General features: G+C 38.1%; 1 protein-coding gene across 3 annotated transcripts in view; it reads left to right on the forward strand.

Moving 5' to 3' along the window:
• ESYT2 (extended synaptotagmin 2) overlaps window positions 1-16,445 on the forward strand; it is a 91,265-nt gene that overhangs the window by 36,818 nt on the left and 38,002 nt on the right. For all 3 annotated transcript variants that reach the window (XM_054190146.1, XM_054190147.1, XM_054190148.1), the window contains exons 5-6: window positions 1,068-1,140; window positions 2,149-2,238. In XM_054190146.1, coding sequence (XP_054046121.1) covers window positions 1,068-1,140; window positions 2,149-2,238 — 163 coding nt within the window. The remainder of the gene's footprint in view (window positions 1-1,067; window positions 1,141-2,148; window positions 2,239-16,445) is intronic.

A 16,445-nucleotide genomic window follows, 5' to 3' on the forward strand; every position in this document is an offset into this window, starting at 1 on the left:
ATATCTTCTTAGTCTCCTTGTCTATCCAGTCTCTCCCTAATTGTAGCTTGGTGTTCAATCCATTGGTTTTTGGTTTCAGCTCTCATTCTGTAGAGTCATTGACTGATTCCCTTGCTAAGTCAGTGTCTCAAGCTTTCTTCCCAAATCCTTTGTTAAGTCTCAGAATAAGTTTTCTTTCAGACCCAATGTGGCTCACAGCAGCAGCAGTTTTGGGAAAAGATCTGCTCAGCTCTGCTGGTACATGCTTTACCTGCATGGAGCTTTGGGAAAAGCAGCTGTTAAAATCTGAGTCCGAGTTGTGTGCAAATAATCTTTTAGCCTTGTAGCGTGAGCAAATAGATGAGTCTTTTTTTAACCATCTTCTACAAATCTATCCCTGAGATACAAGGCAACGTCTGCAGAATTTTAAGCCCTTGACCTTGCATCCCCAAAAATGGGAACCAAGAACAGTTCTGGGAAGAGCTGCATAGTTTTTAATATATTATTTTCTAATTTGCTTCCTGTCTCCTCCCTCCCCTCAGAAAAGGGCTCAACTGTTTTTGGATTAAACCTTGCTTAGTGGATCATCTAGCTCAGCATGCCCAGTTTATTGAAGTTCTAAACATGACTGGTTTTGTAAGTCTCTTGACAAAATCAGACAACTTTGATTTTTAGCAAAATAACCACCTCTGTCTAGTGCTTCTCATGATTATATTAGATGAGAGTGGATTTGGGTACATGTGCTATCAATGAGACCTATGTAGGGCCTTTCTGAAATGGAGTGTGAATTCCGTATCCGTTATTTCCCAAAAGTAAGGCTACTTGCGTGTTTTCTCTTATGTATGCTTCTGGAGATGTTAACGTACCTCCGTATTAATGTGAGTGATTTTGAGTGTAGTGGTGATGTTTTGAAGGAGATGTAATTTTTTTAACAATATCAACTTTGTTATATGTTGGAATGTTTTAACGTGCGTTTTTTGTGTATAGACTGAGATACAAAATATATTGTCATGACAGTGCAAAACAGAACTAAGAGTATTGCAATTTAGTCCTTAAAAATTAAATGTATGCTTTCTTTTTTGTTTTAGTTTTGTTGGAAACTGTGAAATTGATTTGGAGATCAAGAGGTACTTCTGCCGAGCTGGTGTGAAAAGTATACAGGTGAAATTCAATGTTTTTCTTTTGATTTTGATATAGAGTCATCACTGAATCATTATTTTTCTGACGAAATAGTTTATAAGAAGGAACCAGTTATTATGTAGTTTTGTTGCTTACTGTTTTTTTTTTTCCTCAGTTGTACAATATTGATATTGCATAGTAATTTCAGTAACATGACTTAGCTGGAAGGGTAAATTCCTTTCAGATGTAGAACTGTTTTAAATATGTAACATTTTCTACTGGAAAAGATGGAGATAATCTCACATCAAGCCAATGTTCATGTGATGTGTCAGTTTGTAAAGGGAATATGGAGCTTAAAATTTTGTTTTATTTAATATTTCAGTGTTAGATGCAATTATTAGTTTAGATGCAATTATTAGTAGTAGCCTTGCCTTCTGATACTGTTTCTGAAATGTTCTTAACTTTCTGATACAGATCTCTCTAATGACAAAAAATAGTATGGTTTTTTGTGTGTATGTGTGTCTTGACATACCTGTAAGCATTTACCTCCATTTGTTCTAGTATCTGTGGACACCATTATATTGGGTTGTACCACATTTGTTTACATTGAGCTGTATAAATAATCTACTTCATATTTTTAGCAAAACTACCACTAACATGACACAGTGTCATGTAGATCATAGAGTCATAGAATCATAAATCTTCATGGTTGGAAAGGGACCTTTAAGATCATCAAGTCCAACCGTACACACAAAAAATGTGTAAAAAAAAAAAAAAAAAACCAACCCAAAACAAACAAAAAAAACACCACCAAACAAACAAAAGCAACCCGAAACCAAAACAGATGACTGTAATGAATTTGTAAGCCCAACTATTTTTAGTGTCTGTGTTAAATTTTTTGGGGTTTGATGACAGGTAAAGCTTATATATATAAAATTCTTCATAGTCAATTTAATGAATGAGAAGTGTGAGCATTGCCAGTGAATAAATTTTATTTCAAACTTGAACTAAAGTCAACTTTGTTGCCTCTTTTCCCCTCCCCTTCTACAGATCCATGGCACTATGAGGGTTATCCTGGAACCACTAATTGGAGACATGCCCCTAATTGGAGCACTATCCCTTTTTTTCCTTAGGAAACCTGTAAGTTCTTTTATCTATATTTCTGCTCTTTTTAGAGTGCTGATGACAGTAGTCAGGAAACGATGGAGCAAGAATTAAGCAGCAAAAGGAAAGAATTTGGGCATTCATTACCATTTGGTTGAATTTTCCCAGAAAAATAGTGGACAAATTTTATGAATTTAAAAAATCCAAGTTGAATAATAGTTACTTTGGAATTATAAAGTGTGTTTTGTCAAAGCCGTCAAATTTTCCTTACATGTCTTCTGGATAAGGGAAGATCAAGAGATACCATCTAGGTTGTTTGTAAAAAAGCTTTTGTTGATGTTTCTCATGAGAGTCTGCAGGAGAGCACGGTCTAAGTTAAAATTCCACAAGATCTGTGCAAGATTGTTTTGAAAACAACGCTGGTGTTACCACAACTTAAAAACAGAATGGGGGTATTGAGATTACCCATTACAATGACTGAAATTTTTATCTTAGATAGCAGGTGGGCAATTTCCATTACGTTTACTGATCACCCAGTTGTGAGAATGGTTTGAAGCACTGAGTGAGATAGAATTGGAATTCAAAATGATGGTGACAACAGCAGAAGTTGGAGGGGGAGAGGGTATCACGTAATTCAATTGGAATATCTGGTAGGCCAAAGTGCATGTTTGGACAGGAATAATAGCGAAGCAGAAGTGAGCCAACAAGGTCTCGCTGGTATGAAAATGATACAGCTAGACTGGCATGTGTAAACAAGAGGGTAACCCTCAAGATGCTTTCAGTTATAGGCACAGCACTTCAGCAAAGATGCTGACCAGTTGGAGAGTGTCCGAAGTATGGAGATGAGAATAAACTTGGCCCTCAAGGACAGACCAAAAGAATGGGAATTGTTTACTTTGGAGAAGATTGGGGTGAACATGTTCTTCAAAAACGTGAAAGGCTTTTGCAGAAAAGAAACGCACAATCTATTCTGCAAATCCATGGCAAATAGACTAGCAAATAATTGATTCAGGCTGAACAAGACGGATGAGGGAAGGCCTTAATAATAGTGATAGTAAAGCGCTGCACTAGGCTGCCTGGAGACACTGTGAATCTCTGTCACTGATGTCTCTTAAGAACAGATGGGACCCGCATCCATTAGGATTGACAATAAGTATAGCTCTTCCAGAACCATTCACACAAATGGGCTCTTGAGGTTGTATCCAACCTACAGAGTCTTGTGGAAGGTGAGATCCTGGGCATTCTAACTAGCATTACCTAGAAGGGTTCACTATGACTTAATAGGAGTCAAAATACTTCTTAGTAGTTAAAAAAGGTTTTAATTTTAAATAATATAATTATGGACAAACTGAAATGACTTTCAAGGTATTATAGCATTTGTATAGGATTCTACTGTGTTTTACCACCTTTTTTGTAGAAGTAACTGATTTCTTTATTTAATTTCAACTGTGATATACTTTAGAAATCTTTCCTGGGATTCCCTGTTCTTTACTACCTAAATGACAATGAAAGTGGGTAGGGATTTTTTGGCTCAGCCAATATAAATTTGTATCACGGAGTCTGGCACCAAAATGATGTGTGTTCTTGCAGGGTTCAATAACCTCGTAGTCATTGCAGATATATTTAAATTCCCTTGAATTAAGAGAATTAAAGAAAATGATTCTTAGCTCACTGAAGAGGAAGAAAACTTTGTCATCTGAGTAATTCAAAGAAAATGAGTTAAGGAAAATTTTCTGAGGCCACAAAAGTTTCTGAATTCTGGCCTATCACAAATTACGGGACACAGATAACTTTCATGAGAAGTTTGTTTAGATGGACGTCTTGTCTTTTTATGCTGAACTTAAATATGTTCTTTTAAACATACAGTAAGCATGAAGTTTGAATCTAATACAGTTTTTGAAAGCTGGGAACCTGGCTGGTATAGTCATACAATTTCAGTTCAACATTTAACTCTGTGTTAAAATGATAGATATACATCTTTGAAGTTTGCACTGTAATAAGGCACTAGAGATAGTGGATTGTTGCACCTTGGAATGATTATTTCACTTCAAAAGCTGGAGCCTGAATCTCACGGGTAAGATTGGCTGACAAGTACCAGTATCTCTGTTGATAACTTGGTGCAGCATCGGTAGAAGAACAGAGGACAGATGGCAGATGTAATTTTCAGTGTCTGAAAATGAGGAACAAATTCCTACCTTTTTAATTGAATTAAATCTTATAAAACCTGACAGTGATTCTAGTCTAGGTTTTACTACTTCCAGGAAATTTCATTTTTAATCTACAAACGCATCAAGAAAAGTTCACAGATGTTGCAAAGTCCGTGCAACAATCTTATTTTAGAAGAATATCAAGGAGAACATAATTCATATAGCGCATTTGCTGGTGGAAAATTCTTTGATGTTGTATATGGGTGTGTAAGGCAGTTTTAGCAATCTGAAGTTTGATACTGCTTTTAATAAGTACCAGTAATAGAGCTTAATAGAAAATGTGAACACTGTGGAAATCCTTACGCTACACAGACTTCTTTAAGGAAATTAATTGTTTCCATCTCTTACTCAGAAGTACATTTTCCATTGGAAGCTTTTGTTTCTTGGATACGTTCTAATTAAGCAGTCAAACTTATGATGTCAAGATTCAACAGTTTCAGACTATGCCAGGTTGTAAATTACAAGTATATGGGTTTAGGCACTTTGAAACAGTCTCAGGTTGATCACCTTGGTTTCTTCAGCAGTCTGCAACTCTAAAAATTTGATCTAGTTTTGGAGGGTGGGAGTATATTCTTTACTTGAACAGCTTTAGAAGGTATGTTATAATTTTATTCAATGAAAACACATTCTTGTAACGCAATTCTTTTGAACAAACGTCCTATGATAACTTTTTGCTAACTTATTGAAAAGATAGGTTTGGATGGGTGTTTATGTGTGGCCTCAGGAGAACCTCTAGTGTCACTCATGTTGTTCACATAGCTTGTTTCATCTGTCTAGAGAAACTGTTTGAGCTTGGGTAAGGGAATGTGGACAGAAATCTTAGTAAAACGTGTAAGAATTTGGAAATGTTTTGTGGATAATTTAGTGAGCTTTTTTGTAAAAGTGAAATAGTTCATGCAATGATGAAACATCATTGCTCTTATTTGGAAAGTGTTGGGGAAGTACATCGGGATGAACCAAATCTGGATTTTCCACACATTTCTTTGAAGTGAGCCTAAACACTAGAAGATGTCTGCTGAAGGCTTGCCTCATTTCTATCCTCAGGCTGAGCAGTATGAGTGTAGGGCATCTGTTAATGTTCATGTTTAATATAAACAAACTAAGCAGGGCCATGACAAGGATGGAACACTGCCGTATGGTCGTCTGCACTGCATAATTGTTAGCATACTCTCTGATATTGTTTTGCTATTTACTGCTCTCCCAAACAATTTCCAGACTTAGTACAGTGCCCCGCTCATCACAGGGACCATCGAATAAACAAGTTAAATGCAAACACTGTATTTTTGAGGAGCAGGGAGAAGGATTAGCTGTGTGGACACAGACTTTAAATTTTTTTTCCTACAGGATTTGGAATGACCTTTCTTCATGTTGTAAATGTGGTTTGTGTAGTCTCTCTAAGTTGTCTTGTGCTCACCGAGAGAGAAACCAGTGTGCCCTCCTTCTGCAGACACCATTCTCCTGGCTCACTGGGTACCTGATGCAGTGTCTGGGCTGCTTTCCTGGAGTACCTCTTGCAGCCACTGCTGCGTTGTTGGCCAAGGGATGGGGTGGGAGAGATCTGCAGCAGTTCCTGACACTTCCTCTGTTTCCCACTCCCGGCATTTTACTCTGGTAGCATTTGCCAGAACCCTTAATTTCTGGTGCTGCCAGATACCTCTGCAGTCCACTTTTAGCTCCGGTACCCGTGCCCAGTCCGTTCTGTCCCTGATCCACTCCAAGTGCCATGCATTTGCAAAGTGCTTAACTCGCACAACTTGCACCTGAGACGGTAAACTGAAAATACATCAAATGAAACACCTATCATTTGTGGTCAGTAGCTTTCTGAATGTGTCACTTTGTGAAAGACTTTGTCCAGAGTCCAAAGAAAGACGTTGCCTTTATTCCTACCCCCGTGGCACTTTATTAGGGGCCTGGTTGACTTAGTGGGACAAAAAAGGATGGCAAGTAGCCTGGAGTACAAAGATTAAAGAGTCAACCCCTCCCCAAAAGTATTCAGTTTCAAAAATATTAAAAGGACTTTTCACCCTCCGTTCATTTAAAAACTAAACTAGTGGTCAAGGTCTGAGCAAACTTAAGGGTGGATTGTTCAAAAAATGTATCTTTGAATCAAATTACTCCATAATTTTGACAGTTTTACATGAACGATTAGTTTTTTCCAAGCAGACGTCTCTCCTCACTGGAGTGTGTCATCTTGGTGTTTATTTTTTTTAACTTCTGCAGAAAAATGTAAAATAATGTTTATTATAGCAATAACCAAATTCTGTTCTCTTACTAGAGAGCAAGTGGCTGCAGCCAAGGAAAGCTTTTCTTCAATATTTTTGTTAGAAGAGGAATTAGTTGGCAGCTAGCATTAGATTTTGTTCTCATATTTTCCAGTCTAAAGTAACTGGCAACAAATCCTCTTGCTCTGTATCATCTGTTTGCTGGCCTTAATGACTATATAAGGCAACGCTGCCTAAATTAATAGTTCTGAACATACTTGTTTAATGAGTTTACCAGTCTCAAATTTCTGAGTAATGCATGAAGTTTTTGATGCTGCAAGAGTTCTTACTTTATATGAAACTTTTTAAATACTCTATTTTGTTGTTATTATTGTGAACAAGGTACTAAGAGTTTCATCAGCTTACAAATTATGTCTAAATATGTAAGAGATTTCAAGAAAGAGAAATATGTGCATTCTGATGTTTTGAAGTAGTCTTTTAAATCTCTGAGCTTCAATGCTAGAGAGAAGTTAGCACTGTGTAAACAGTCAGGATTTGTAAGGTTTTTCACGTTACTTCTCATTATGTTAACATTATACGTATTTGCCATAAATTCTGCTTTTTGCGTGTAGGTTTTTTACTTTTAGAACAAAATATCACATAGTTAATTATTTTGATTTTTTGGTTCCATTTTAGAAGTGTATATGGTTTACAGATGTGCTGCAAATTGTTAATTTTCAAAAGCTTGTTTAGTAACATACTTAATATTGAAGGTGTGTCTTAATCTAACCCTTTTCTCTTTTTAAAAAAAACAGCAACAAAGCAAACAAAAGAAAACCCCAACAAAACAAAAAAAACCAACCAAACAAAAAAAAAGACACATGAAAATACCAGTATTACTGTTTTGAAAAAACAATGGCTGGAAAACAGGATGCCTTTCAGGAAAAGTGGGCAACTATTCCAAAGCTCTCATCTTTATATTCAAACTCTTGCCCTCCACTTGCTGACTTGAGCACTGCTCTCCCTCTACTCACTTTACAGATTGGGTCTGTCCTGTAGTTTTGATTTATTTAATCTTGGTTTAATTTCATTTAATATTGGCTACCTTTGGAAAATTCAGTGTTGGATGTGTCTTTCAAAATTATCAATACTGATGAAAGTGAGACTCAAAAGGAGCGCTTGCACCAAAAATGGGCCCTAGTGCAATGGCTGGAAAAAAAACCCACAAAGTGGTTGTGTAAAATGCAGAAGAATGTTGGTTTGGTTTGTTTTTAGTTGATCAAAAATGTCTTCATACCAAGTGAGACTGTCAGTATTGTTGCTTCAAAACTTTTTAACCTCTTTTAAAGGGGTTCGTGGAACACCTGGATAAATTCTGAAGCATAGGTACTGCTATAATCATATTTGTTAATAATTAGTCCAGTTGCTTATAAAATCAAAGTGATTTGCACTGTTACTTCGTATACTTATTATTTGCTATAACTTAAATTTTGTTAATTTTTATTTTGATGGCTTATGGAATGTTTTAAGGGCCACCACAGTTGGTACTTACATAATACCATATTCTTCTCTCCCTGTGCCTTCCCATTCAATGTTACTGTCTCTCTTATACTGGTCTTGAAACTTCTGCTCCTGAAGGAAGCTGGTCAAAGGATGTCAGCTGGCAGAATATTGAACACACAAGAAGTGACTAGTTTCCTGTCCTTCAGGTGTATTTGAGCATCTTGAGCTGGCTCCCTAGGGAGTCAGGAGCGTGTCAGTACTACTGTGAGGGCGTGAACTGAAATGCAGGACTAGTAGAAGGGTAGAAAGCAGTAGAAAGTAGAGGGAACCAGCTTGAACGGTAGTTTTAAGTATTTAACATTATGGAGAATAGCGGGGTGCACTGGATTTTGTAAGACCAGCTGTGATCCTTCTGGTCACCTTTAACTCAAGAACTTGCCTGCTCTGTCTCTTACCCCCATAACTATACATTTTTATCTCTGTAGCAATTGTCTCACTTAAATCTTTAGACAGTTACCACTGAAAAACCACTGTTAAACACAGTTACTGTGCAGAGATATGCTCTGTTTCCTATAGCAATGATGAAAACTGGTGTGATTTCCACTTTCTGTGGTAATCTGTAGTCAGGCTTTGTTTGAGTGGCTGAATTTATTATTATTATTACTGGGGAAATACACTGGATAATGTTACTTATTAAATTATTACAGTGATGTTAGCACTTTGGCATTGTAGTGCTAATGGGCTGTGCTCTACGATCAGACAAATTGTACTGTGTTTCCGCATGAACATCCACAAGTAACAGAGGGCAGCATGTTAGTCCCCTTCTTATAATAAATTTCTGAGAAGAAACACAACTCGTCCCATGGAATCGTATCATCGTACCCTGTAGCAGACTTTAAATTCGACCTGCAGAAATCTTACACTTCCGTAAGTTGATTAGCAGGAAGTTGTTCATCAGGATTTTAAAATACTTTGTGGTTTCTCTTCTGAGAATTATTAATGCCTATGGCAGCCAAACCAAGCCACAAGGTTGGCAATGTTTAGAGGCTGCTTTTTGTGCTGGTGTGAACTTCGGTAATGGCCCTGTATATTCTACCTTCCAGTACATTCTTTTCTCTTTGTAAAGGCATCTATGTTATGGAGAATACCAAACATGTAAAAATGCTCACAAAATTTTAGCCTGCCTTTTCTTATAGGCTGCAGGGATAGATATGCTTTTTAAAACCCTTTCAATGTAACACAGAAGAAATCACAAAATAATTGTGAATATCATAAAAGAAATGAATTTTGGTGCAGAACTGGAGGCAGTCGTCCATCCCGCTTGCATGCCATACAACCAGTATAATTCTGTGACTGAACAGAATAGAAAAAATGAACTGAGCTGTTACTTTCTCTGTTCAGAAGAGTAAAAACTGTTACATGATTAGCTTTTAAAAATGGCTTCTACTTATGTATTATCTTCAGTGGTGAGTTTTACCAGGAAGTTTGAAAGGATCACTGCTTGCTGGACTTGTTTGGTTTTTTTTTCTGTTGCACGTAATAAATGGAAGTGTAAGTCACATCTTCACAATATTCTGGTTTTTTGCATTTTAACAAAAGGTGAATAAGTTTGTCCTTTCAATTCTAACTTGTATTCCTTATTTTCCCTCTTAGTTAAAACCCCAACTTCACAGAGTTTTATGAATATTGTTCTATTACTGTTTGTTTAAACACACATGAACACCAGAATTTCTTGTCTCTACTACTTATGCATCCTGACGCTTTTTCTCTGTTGTGTCTAACTTATTCAGGGATTTATTAAACTCATTCATGTAGTAACAGATTGAAGTAGAGCTTGATGTGTTTACTGTGACATCTGCATGGCTATTTCACCAATGGTGAATTTGAATAATGTGTGTTTATTCATTTGCATTATTTTGCTTTATCAACATTAAAATACACACCTTGCACATTAGATGCTCTTGATCTTTTTCATAGTCTCTTGAAATAGAAGCAGCAGCATGGCAATTATCAAATTCTTTTGTTTTGTTTTACAGCTCTCTTTACCATCACTTTTCCAGATGATTAATAAGCATTACACGTAACCAACTTTCTCCATCTCTTACATGTAAAGAATATATGGAAGTTTTCCATTTCTGTTTTTTGCAAGCTCTCTCTGGAATAAGCTTTGGAAAATTGCCACTTTTCCTGATGCTTCTGCCACTATGTTGTGTAGCCGAATTCCAGTGTCTGTGGATTTTAAGGCTTTTTTTTTTTTTTAAGCATACTTGAAAATCTCAAATACTGTGAATAAAAGATGTAAGGAAGAAAGGGAATAGCAATAGTCTGGCTACCTCTACCACCAGCTCAGGGCCAAAGCCAGTAAGCCTAGGACAGCCCATGAACATGAGCTTTGGACAAAGTCCATATTTAAATGTAGACATGTTTTGTTAGTGGAATATTAGCAGGTCCAATAACAGAGTCACTGTACCCTAGGAGTACGAAGATGTCTAATCAATTTTAGCTATTAACGATGTTGGACGATCACTGGTTCCCCACATAAAGATTTTGTGTTCCTTTCCCTTCTCTCCAACTTCGGTAACAAAATATTTTCAGGAGTAACAAGAATTTGTGTCTTGGTACCAGTACGCTTTAGCGTGTGTTGCATTAGTTCTCAGTACAGAGCCTTGATAAGACACAAATTTCTTGGTTTCCAGGGAGGAAACAAACTTTGTTTTCACTGTTCTGAGCAGGGGAAGAACTGAAAGAGCTTTGAGTAACATGACACACGTACTGACTGCTTCATCGGAAAGTGTAACTGGTGTCTGAAACATCCGTCTAGGCCAGAGCGCTGGCTGGTAGCAGGCTCTGCAAGGCATATCTCCTCTCTCGGTTGCAGTGTGTTGTGGAAAGGCACCACATCATTCCTGGCTCCTGGCAGAGTTTCACTCGGTGACAAATCCTGAACACAGTCTTTCCAGTGCCCTGTTAGTCCTGCTGCAGAGAACCAGCTGGCATTCCCCAAATTTAGCTAAACTAAGAGAATTATGCGTTGCTCAAAGTGGTGACAGAGAAGGAAATGATATTGTTGAGCTACTTTGGAGACTTATAGGCCAAAGCCTTTTTTTAAGTGTGGAATTTTTTATATTCAGTGTTTCAAAAAATGATTCATCAGCTGGAAGTCTTTTGCTTGCTCCCTTTTTCTCCATAGGGTTCGTCAGTTTGATGGGGTGGTGGCATTGCTTTACCTTACTGTCAGAACCACAAGTCAGTGAGTCCTTTTTCCTCTCCAGCGAGTCATGGCATGGTAATGCCCAAAACATGGAATGAAAATCCTTGTTGTTTGTCTGGACTGTGGCTGGAAGGGCTCCCTCTTGTGTATCAAGCAATCCTTTGACTACTTTCTTCTCTTTCTACTGCTGTCAGTGCTATTTCCATAGAACTGCAGGTATAAGCGTTTTTTGCCTGAACTTGTTGCTTTATGGAAAACTCTTCTTATGTTACAAAAGGTGTATCTTATGCTGAAGTCTGATTAAGTTTGGAAGCCAAAAGTGCAGACTGGAAAAAACTTTGAGAGGAATGTGGGAGGTGGTGGCGGTGGGGAGAACACTAAAACCAAAGAAACATGAAAAGAAAAAAGCATCTGTCACTAATATCGGTAGACTGAGATTAGAGAGCGTGTGTTACTGCAGTGGTATCAGTGTGCTTCATTGCTCCTGGGCTCCTCTGGTTGAACTGGAAAGGAAGCGACTGTGGTGAACAAACATAACAAATCTTGGCTTACCTTCAAAGCCCAAATAGTTAAAGCTTGATTTATGCCAGGAGTCTGAAGGCTTGTATTTCTTCCAAAACGTTTCATGGCTTAAGATTTATTTGCAAATCTCTTCTAATAATCCTGTAAAGTGCTTAGCCTTAGGAGTGTTTTTTAACTTCTTACCTCCAACTTTGAATGGAAAAGGATTTGTCTTTAACATTTCTGAAACTGACCTCTGTCTTTCTATTTATTCCTGTACAATAAGGGGATGAATAGAAGTTTCTGATAATAGAGGGACTAATTGCATTTCTTGTCTAAATGGCCACACTTAGTAGCACTATTTTTTCAATTTTTTCTGTAATTATTTTTTTTTTACATGCTTCAGAGCCTAAGGACTGATGACAGAATGAATCGGTAGCCATGTTTTTGAGAAGTGTGTAATAATAAGTATTGATAGTGAAATTGTACCATAAGCACTGTACGTGTTTCGTATGCTGTGTTGCAACATTTTGAAATGCTTTTTGGTCACATAAGATGAAAATCTTTCAGTTCTTAATGGTATCTCATAGGTTATTCTTTGTTTTGGGTTGTGGCAGTTAATATAAAAACCACAATGATATACGTTTCAGTTTAGTGTAGGAGATGTTTCTCAATGATGAATTTCAACATCCATTATGTTGCTCAACTCATTTAATTTGGTTAAGTCTATTTAGGAGACAGGACAGGAGTTTGCCTTGTTAACTTCCGTATGCAATATACTAAACAAAGCATGAAAAAATCAAAAGGAAATGCAAATATTTTCTCATTTCTGTTCTGAAAACATCAGTATGCAAAACTGTTAAACATGGGATGCAGCTATGAACACTTTAGGATAGGGACCGCTTTTTTGAGGTATTTATGGTCTGTATTTGCCTTCTCATTTGCCTACGAAAAAGGGAAGAAATCATGTAATAAACTGGGTTCTTTGTCTCAAAAGAGGATAAAATTACTTTTTCCAGAGCCTTGGTAGCCTCCGTAGATATTTAAAGTGTAACATAATGTAATGTCAAAACTTGTTATTAGAACGTGAGATACTCTGCAAACACAAGTTGCGGTTAGTCTTATCAGCTACTACCAAGCTACTTGTATGTTGTATTACTTAAACATTTGTTAATTTGCAGGATTGAGGAAGTTGTGCAAGACCAAGTTATTCATGCTAAGTTGGACTTCTCATCCTGGTTCAATTATTTATTTCTTAACTTTTTTTCAGAGTTAAGGTGAACATAACATTTGAAAACATATACTAATAATTTACGCCATTAATTTTCAAAGACGAATACACCGAATTTGCTGTCAGTTTTCTTGAATGTAAATGTTCCGTGTGTCCTAGCTCTTAGTTTTTGTAGAACTGTACAAGTAAACTTACATACCAATATAAAATAACCTATGTTACAACAAATTATTTCTGATAGCTTTAAATTGATATTCATGTAGAAAAGAAATCGTAACACCTTAAAAAAACCCACAAACACAACAAACCCAGGAGTGTTCAGTGTACTGTATGAGTTTTAGGTAAGATCTCATCCTCTCCTGAAGGTATTACTGCCACTTGGCCTTGCTAGCATTGCATAACTAGATGTGCCTTAGCAAATGCCTGAGCGTCCCACCTTCCTGAAGAGGATCTTTCCCAATCCAGTTAACAGTGGTGCATTCCCTTGTTGAAAATGTTAATTACAAAACTGTTTTCCTAATGGCTGTGTTCATCTCTCATGCACAATTTCTTGTAAGTGCTTGGCTGACATCCTGACCTATAATTGGTAGAGGCATTATATGCTAATAGAAGATAAATTTGACGGAAGAAAGGCAGAGGTTTTGTGTAAGCACTGGCTCTTAAGCGAACTGGACAAGTGATTTTAGCCGCCTTCTTGTCTGTTTGAAAATGAGCCTGATAACCTAAGTGTCTCAAAAGCATTTTCTAAAAATCAGTGTTTTCAGAAGTATAGGAAACTTTCACATGTACTTGTCAAACTTTCAGTATGTTTATTAGAGGATGGATACATAGTCAAATAACATTGTAGTAAGTGGTGATGTGAATTCCACAGCACATCAGTTCCTCCATATTATGTGCTCAAGCATGTACTGAGTCTTGTATAAGGTAGGTTAGCCTTTTCTCACTAAAAATAATCCTGCCAGTACTCTAATGGAAAGTGGGCAAAACTAGTGTTTAATGAGATATCTTTAAAAAGACATTGAATACAAAATGGTACTGGGGCCAATGGTATCTTCATGCTTTCACCTGAAGACTGATGGAAGTCAGCAGTCTCTGTACTGGGCTCTGTACAGTCTCTGTACAACTACTAACGATAGTATTTTTCACTTTAGGTTCTGACAGTCTGATTTCAGATATGACAAATGTGTATGAACAAGTAGATGGCTTAGGCTGAATTTAGTTATCCTCACACATGCATCTAGTGTGATTCTCTGTAGAGGGAGGGACACCTGAAACATGACCTCTGACCTTCTGGAGACACTATTACGCTACTACTACTGGGATTCTTCCGTGATGGGGAAAGCTGGAAAATTTCTGGCGCAAGGAAGATGACTCCTACCCCACCTGCAGATTTGCAACTATTGAAGAGATTCAGGACCAGTGTAGCAGAGGACGGCTTGGGAGCATCTGAGCCAGCAGAGCCTGAGGCACACTGAAGCACCAGGAGGAAGTAGCAAGTGACAGCACTGAGCAACTCCCTGCCTCAGGGGACAGAAGCCCCCGTCTGCCATCTTGATGTATTGTCTTGTGAGGTTTGCTGTTTGCCTGGGTCTCAGATTCGGGATGTTGTCAGCTGTTAAAGCTTGTCTGGACTTCAGACTATTGTCCACTGCTGCTCTTCCATTTGGGCACCAACACCACTTCCAGGGGAAGTCTAGAAAACATCAAGTGTGACTGCATGCCTCTGGGGGCGATTCAAGGGCACAGGGACACAATTCAAGGGCACAGTGATCTCAATCATGCTGGTAAGGAAGAAGGGACAAGAAAGTGACTGGGAGCAGTCAGGATGGGTTTATGAACAGGAAATCACAGTTAACCAAGCCAATAGCCCTCTATGATAAGAAGGCTGGCTTAGTAGATGAGGGGAGGGCAATGGCTGCTGCATATCTTGACGTAAGTAAAGCTTTTGATGCCATCTTCTGCAACATCCTCATAGGTAAACTGATGAAGTACAGACTAGATAAGTGGGCAATGAGCTTGATTGGCTGAACTCTTTGGGCTCAATATGTTGTGGTCAATAACGTGAAGTCTAGCTAGAGGATGGTCAGTAGTGGTATGGCCTGGAGTAAATTTGGGAGCCAATACTTCTTCATGGCTGTTCTGGGTGGCGGGACAGAGTGCACCCTCAGCAAGTTTTCTTGCTTAAAACTAGAAAGAGTGGTTGGTGCACCAGATAGTTTTGCTGCTCTTCAGAGGGACCGTGACAAGCTGGAGAAATGCACCAAAAGGAATCTTATGAAGTTCAACAAAGTGAAATGCAAATTCCTGTGCCTGGGAAGGAATAGCCCCATGTACCAGGACAGACTGGGGACTGACCGGCTGGAGAGCAGCTTTGCAGAAAAAGATCTGGGGTGTCCTGGTAGACAAAAAGGTGAAGACAAGTCAGCAATATGGCCTTATGGCAAAGGCAGCCAACAGCACCCTGGGCTGCGTTGGGAAGAGCATTGCCAGCTGGTTGAGGATGGTGATTTTTCCTCTCTGCACAGCACTGGTGAGGCACATCTGGGGTGCCGACTCCAATTCTGGGCTCCCCAGTACAAGAGCAAGATGAACCTACTGGAGCGAGCCTAACAGAGGGCTACAAATACAAGTAAGAGAGTGGAGCATTTCTCATACAAGGAGAGGCTGCAAGAGCTGGGCTTGTTTAGTCTGGAGAAGAGAAAGTTCGGGGGGATGTTGTCAGTGTATATAAATACCTGATGGTGGAAGTAAAGACAATGGAGACAGACTCTTCTCAATGGTTTCCGGTGACAGGATAAGAGGCAATGGGCACAAACTGAAGTACAATAAATTCCTTTTAAACATAAAGAATTGTTATTATTTTTTTATTTTTTAACTGTAGGGGTGATTGAACACTGGAGCAGGTTACCCAGAGAGGTTGTGGTGTCTCCATCCGTGGAGATATTCAAAACCCAACTGGACATGGCTCTGAGCAATCTGCACTAGCTGATTCCACTTTGAGAAGGAGCATTAGACTGAATCATCTTGAGATGTTTTCCAACACCAGCTATTCTGTTTCTATATCCTAATGGATCTCAAATGGAACTAGGTGCCTGTGTATGGTTAGTTAAACCACTATTTTTACTCCGAGATTATGATTTTTACTCCCAGCATTCATCCCAATTCTTTTGACTTAAAAATATCAGAAAAATTAATAATAAAATCAATAAACAATTCAAAAATTAAAGAAAAATAATTTTAAAATCATATATTAGTGCTATTGCAGCTAGTGCATTCATTAATGGCAATTCTGAACCTGTTAGCTCTGTCACTTCAATAAATCATCTATTCTCAACTTTGTGAAACTGTCTCAGTGAAAGCCCTTGGAGGGGCTCTGATGGGCAAATGTC

This window comes from Rissa tridactyla, chromosome 2 (assembly GCF_028500815.1).
Source record: "Rissa tridactyla isolate bRisTri1 chromosome 2, bRisTri1.patW.cur.20221130, whole genome shotgun sequence".
NCBI lineage: Eukaryota > Metazoa > Chordata > Aves > Charadriiformes > Laridae > Rissa > Rissa tridactyla.